This window comes from Siniperca chuatsi, linkage group LG20, assembly GCF_020085105.1.
Source record: "Siniperca chuatsi isolate FFG_IHB_CAS linkage group LG20, ASM2008510v1, whole genome shotgun sequence".
In the NCBI taxonomy this organism is placed as follows: Eukaryota; Metazoa; Chordata; class Actinopteri; order Centrarchiformes; family Sinipercidae; genus Siniperca; species Siniperca chuatsi.
Window position 1 is genome coordinate 4819167 of NC_058061.1, and position 6464 is coordinate 4825630.

The 6464-nt window shown below is 39.6% G+C and overlaps 1 protein-coding gene across 1 annotated transcript in view; it reads left to right on the plus strand.

Annotated features, from left to right (window-relative positions):
• The window catches only part of LOC122867595 (vesicle-fusing ATPase-like), a 28244-nt gene extending 22781 nt beyond the window's left edge, over positions 1-5463 (plus strand). Inside the window, exons 20-22 of the mRNA XM_044178573.1 lie at positions 2971-3026; positions 3236-3308; positions 4934-5463. Coding sequence (XP_044034508.1) covers positions 2971-3026; positions 3236-3266 — 87 coding nt within the window. The 3' untranslated portion in view covers positions 3267-3308; positions 4934-5463. The remainder of the gene's footprint in view (positions 1-2970; positions 3027-3235; positions 3309-4933) is intronic.
• The last annotated feature ends 1001 nt before the right edge of the window (positions 5464-6464 follow it).

The window sequence follows — 6464 nt, forward strand, 5'->3', positions numbered from 1 at the left end:
TATTGACACAAATTTCAAATTGGCTCAGTCTCTGTATTATTCTTTTTGTAATAGTGCTGTCTGAGCTCGAGCAGCCTGTCCCTCCTCTTCCTCGACATCTGGTCGGCATTCTCAACAGTCAACAGAATCGGTCTCCAGCATAAAAAACTGTCATCTATTAGCTGGAATGAAAAACTTTGTGGCTTTGCTGATGATTTGTTGTGCAGAAGGATCCAGTACATTTCTAGTTCACAAACCATTCTCCAAAAGGGTGAGATAGTTATGAAACCATGTTTCTGCGTAGCTTTCATAAGTTACATTTATGTGTTCTGAATCAGAGGGAAGCTACTCATAAGAACAGTCATACACACTTTGTGGTTTTGGTGTACCTACAGTTTACAGCAAAATCAATAAAGATCAGTCATCCTAGGGGTCAAGATATATGGCAGGTTAAAAAAAAAAACACTAAACTCATCCAACTGTTGAAACAAAATTGAAAACATAGATCACCAACTCATAGCAGATTATTGGCTTTCTTTTAACACACCAGCTCTGTGTATGTAGATAAGTACGGTAGGCCTACTCACCTTTTTGAAGTTGCCTTTAGGGGTTTTGTGGTTTGGCCTAGGAGTTATATTTTTTGCATTTTCCCCTGAGAGTCCCTGTTGAAATTGGTGTGGTTATTTCTGTTCGCCCTCTACCCAAAATGTTTACTTGCAAAGCCTTGTAGGGGCCCTAAACCTGTCAAAAACACTAGGATAATCAATTCGACTGATTCTGCAAAAAGTCAAGATTAGTCATAAATCACTCCCTGAGACGCATTGTTCTTGGGAAGCTTAGTGATTTGAATGGGAGTCATAAGGATTAGTGGAGGCTTTCATTTTATCAATTTATTTACATACTTTCAATCAAATAAACAGTTTCTCTCATTATTCATCCACACACACCCACTCGACAGGCTTGTGGCTAGTATTCTGCTAGTTCTCACCTGTTAAATAACAAGACAGTACAGTGCAAAAGGAGAGAAAGTCCTGAAGGGATTCAGTTTTGTTCTCTCAGAATAGGAACACATTGCTCCAGAGGTGGCAACTTAACTGCAACACTATCTCTCTGGGCATGCTCTGTAAATGAAGACCTTAATCTTTATACTCAGCACGACCAAATTTCTTGTGTTTTTGTCAGATTGGGGATGAATTACCTGGGTTTGGTTTGGTTCGGGTACAAAGAGACTGTTGGTGTTGATTTATCATTAGCAATTAAGTTTTGGCCTTAGTCAGGTTTGGACCTAAAGGGGCAGTCCGTCAGTTTTACACGTCAAAGTCAGTTTACTAGTCCGGGGAGTCCTACTCTGCAAAAACAGCTGGGGCCCTGTCTCACCAGAAAGCATGCTCTTGCAAAACAGATGGTGTTAGAAGCTTGGTGACGTAGGGACTACTCACAGGGCTAGTTAGTAAACACCTGTTGCTGGTGAACTAATGGCTAACATGTTAGCAAGCCGGGAACAATGCTAGCGTCAGTCACAATAGCTTTCTAACTCACCCTGGCATTTTCATTCAATGAAGAGTTATTGAAGGGAGGGGGGGCTCTGCGTAGCAAGCACGTTAGCAAGATCGCTAACAGGACAATTAGTTAACACAGTTTATTCAACAGAAGTCGATGGTATTTCTTTGTTGGTATCCAGTTCTCCGTTACCTCTCTAATTTAGGTGTTTCCACTGAAATTAATTGACTTTGCTGCGAAATGTAGCTGTTTTTAATATGACCAGGCCTTAAGATGTACAATGTCTTCTGTGGCTTCTAAAGAGCTTTGTCAAATCTGAGAAAAGAACCCTGATGATGTCATGGTGATGTCGTAAGGGTTATCTCAGCTTGGGCTGGGAGACTACAGATTTGTAACAGAAAGCTGTTACAAACTGTGTGTGGAGTTTGAAAGACACAGCGTTTACCACTCTGTGAGGGTCTAACACAAGATGCAATGGAGTTAAATTGTTAAGGTGATTTTCAATCTTGACCCCCAGCGACCAAAGATATCCCGGCCTTTGCTGCATGGATTCTGTTTTGAATTGGTTTCTTGCTGATCCCCCAACTTCATGCAAGTGTAATACTACATTGCTGGAGTACTCATTAAAGCTTTTTAGATTACAAATTAGATTCCAAAAGACATTTTCCAGTTAGATCTTGACTCAGGCATGGACGTAGAAACCTGAGGCTAACAGCTACAGTAGGTACCTGTTGGAACTGTATGATTTCACAGCAGCTTCTTCCTCAGTGCTCCTAAGACAAGATATTTCCACAGTCCACAGTGGCCAGTTCATCTCAAAAATCAGCTTCAGTGACCTCCAAATAATGTTTGTTTACCAAAACAGGTAGCAGACTTGTATCAAGCAGCAGAAACTGACCTAAATCTGACTGTTGGCTGGTGTTAATTTCTCCCCCTGACTGTGTGTCTGTGGTATGTTGATGATGTGTTCCGCCTGTTTGTTGAGGCTGGATGCTGTGTAATTGCTGTGGTATGCACAAATGCAGCCATGTTCTGCGCCCTGCACCCCCCACACCCCATTCTGAGCCTGAAGAAATATGAACCTGTGTTTGCTGAGACATGCTGCAAACAGCACATACACACAGTTATAGTTAGTCTTCAATCTTCTCTTTATCTTTTTTCCTCTCATTACAATGTTTCTGACTGCTCTCATATCTTAACTCTAGTAGCTACAGGCAATTCCAGACATACTGTAAGTTATTGTATAGGTTGCCATTCATTTTACTTCCTCTCCCTCTCGCCCTCCTGTTCTCTACAATCCTGTTTGTACAAACTGAAGCGTGAACTCCAGGACCTGCCACTATTTCAAATTGCTCTGATGTTTCAACACCTTGCTTCTGAATTTTAAATTAAACAGATGCTAGTTCAAAAAGAAAATAAGACCTGTTGTAAATGTTAGCTTATTACATTGTATGCTTATATACACTAAACAGTATTGTGTCTGTCTTTTAGATGGATCCTGGCTACAGAGTTAGCAAGTTCCTGCGTCTACTGAGCGATGAAGGAGCGTAAGTATTCTTTTCCTGTTTCTAACCCGACTCCTTTGAGCAAAATGGGATCGTCAGTGACACTGAACACACCACGCACACATCTGTCACTTTTACCAGTCTTCATTTACACATGTAGCAGAGAAAGGAAAAACCTAGTTTTTACATTTGTTTATGTTTTGATCATTGTATCAAGTGTGATTAATAATACACATTTTGTCTTCCTGCAGACTGGGTTCTGATAAGTTTATGCCAATCTAGACTCGGTGGAGCCACATAGTGAAAAAGAGGCATCCTTCAACGGTAAGACTGCAGGGCCTGCATCAGGCTACATGGTCACATTTTGTACACATCATTTCCTGTCTGGGCTGAGGGGAGCTCATGTAGAAATCTGTAAACTGTGAATTAAGTTTAGCAATGTATACACTCAAAGTACAATTTCTTGCTCCAAATGAATGATATACAAGTCGTGTCAAGCAGAAGTCTGACCACAGAGTAATAAAAGCTAACAGAATGTGAGCCTCATTATAATGTGTTTAGCTAGTAAAAATAGAGGCCACAACTAAAATGACCAGAGCCATTGTATTGTACTGTGCTGTATAGATTCATAAACACTCAGCCATCAATACTGTACAAAACAACTCACCAGTTTCTGGTGGGTTTTTTTTTTTTCTCCATGCATCAATATATCATTTTGTAATGGAGATTCCACCATTTGATGTTGTTTATTTTTTTTTTTGCATTTTCTACATCAAAATAATTGTATTGTTATCCTAAAAGTCACAACTTTTGTACTTTAAATTTGAATCACCAAATTGCCTTAAAGGAATAGTTTGACATTTTGGAAGACACACTTCCGTTCTTGCTGAGTGTTAGATGAGAAGATCAATACCACTCGCATGTCTGCACGGCAGATAAGAAGTTAGAGCTAGCAGCAGGTTAGCTTAGCTTAGCACATGAGCAGCTCAGTGTACAAAAACCAAAAGATGTGTATTTGTGGGGGTTATGTGTGGGACTATTTCTTGGCCGGGTGCAGTGACTTCCTGGAGTCTTGTCATACATCACCCCCACAACTTGTTGTTTTTACACTTTAATTTCTGTGTGGATTAAACGCAATATAACGTATTAATCAGTGAGCTTTAGAGGTGCTGGTAGACGGATTTTGTTACCTTCGGACAGAGTCAGGCTAGCTGTTTCCCCCGGTTCCCAGTCTTTATGCTAAGCTAAGCTAATCAGCTGCTAACTCTTGGCAAGAAAGTAAATACTTCCCAAAATGTTGAACTGTTCTTTTAATCGTGTTATTATTTCTGATATCTCTGGCTATCTATAGTCTGCAGTAAAGATATTTTCAGGGTATGCCAGAAGTTTTAAAATGCAGAATATGCATTGTCAAATTGTGAGTCTGATTTACAAACTGAGAGTACAAATGATTCAGTTGTGGATATACTGTAAGTTATGAAGTTGTGACTTTTTTTATTTTCCTCAGAGTCCCATGTGGGCACCATAATCACATAAAAAGTACAAGCACACTTGGCGGCAGTATTGGGGGGGAATTTCACAAAATAGGATTAGAAAGTTCTTAAGATAACTGAAATTATTGTCCTATATCCCAGTTGTTCTTATCTGAATCTGTAAAACAATTAAGTATTGTTAATATGAATCATGTTGCATGTTGATGATGGCAAAGTTTCAGAAGATATTTCTCTTCTTCCATGAGGAGACGTGACCCAGGGTGATGAACAACAAAAACTTGAACAACTTTTCAACTTGCAGCCAAAGCTTTGCTTCTCATCACAGCCTCAGACTTATTGTATAGTTAGCGCACGCCGTGCCTAAAAATAGGTCGACTAGACAGGTGCTCTCTTGTGGCAGCATGTCTCCTTTGCCTGCCTGTCTCTTCTCACTTTTATTTGTCTCTCTTCACTCAGTTGCTGAGGAACGGAAGCCTGAAAGAGGCTGGCAGGAGGAAGCAAGCGAGAGATAATTTCCATCTCTCTCTCTGCATCCTTCCTTCCCATCCCTGAAGCTCTGTGCGCTTCTCTCTGCACTGCAGCTTTCTGCAGCAGCAACCAGCCAGGCAACCCCCTCCTCTTCAGCACTATGTGAACATGTAAAATAAGAGAAATAAGCGGTGTTTGTTGTATCTGTGTATATTGCATTTCCTGAAGACCAATGCTGTAATCTCTATGTGATGCCCCTAGCACTCCATTGGGATTTTATATATAAAAGAGTCCAGGCAAAAGATAGATTACCATGGCAAGTAGATGTGCATGCACAAACACTAATCAAAACACTGTTTGTTTATATGTATTGTTGTGTATGCACAGATGTGTAATCTGATCATTCCACTGACACGGTGGCTCCGTAACTTAAAGATCTCACTTTGTTCTTATCATTTTGTGTACTTGCTTGTGCCTGACCTTTTTATGAATAAATTAATTCTATTACTAACAAGAAACTCTGTAGTATCTGAAATTAATGATGAAATGAATGACCACCAAACCTTATAAACGAAGTTACCTCACACCAGGGGGTTGTGCTGCTTTAAAGATGTGTTTCCATGCAAAAGTCGGGGTGTACAGTTCATGTTCATAGTCCAAACGCTGTCCAGTTTGCCCAAAAGCCTCTCTCAATTTACCACAGTCTCTATGAAAACTCTTGTGCCACATGAGGAAAAAAAACAATCTACTACCAGTTGTTTTCATTATCAAGCGTTCTTCTCATAATTATGGCATGCTGAAATCATAAAGAAGTGTTTTTATAATTATGATCTAGCATAATTATCTCATAATTATGAGAAATTTGGCATCTCATAATTAGATGAACCTACTCAGACATTCGCGGTTAACCTCCACAGCATCTATGTTGCGCAACAAGCAACACAGCTCAACAAGAAAACACAGTCAGCCATTTATCATGTAGCTACTGCAGCACATCTGTGTAGGCTACAGTGAAAGTGAGCCATTGGTTGCAGATTTCTTCATCCGGTCTTTCAGGATTGTGGTAAAGTAGCACAAATATTGTTTCAGGTATCAGTAACTCCTCCCTCATGACCATGCTTCAAGTGGAAATTCTTTTGCTACAATATGTGGTTTTCTCTGTTTTTATATACAAGTAAAATAAAAATGAACCAGAGCTGGGGGATTAATAGCTGTGACCACTGCTTTCCTTTCTGTTTCTAATAATGAAGAATCATGGATGTTCACCTCTTTGTAAACATTGCAAGTAATTGCAATAAAAGTGGCCAAGTGAAAAATGTATCTTATATGCCATACTTCTACATTTCTTGTATGCTTTTGATGATTAAGATGTGATTGTGTCACCTCGTCAGGATCATCTCTTTATACATATTAACTAGTATGGCCTCTAAAATGCAACTACTGTATATTGCAAATTAACAGCCAGTTCTTCACTAATATTCCATATTCACGGTTAATTTTATTCCAGCCATTTTTTAGA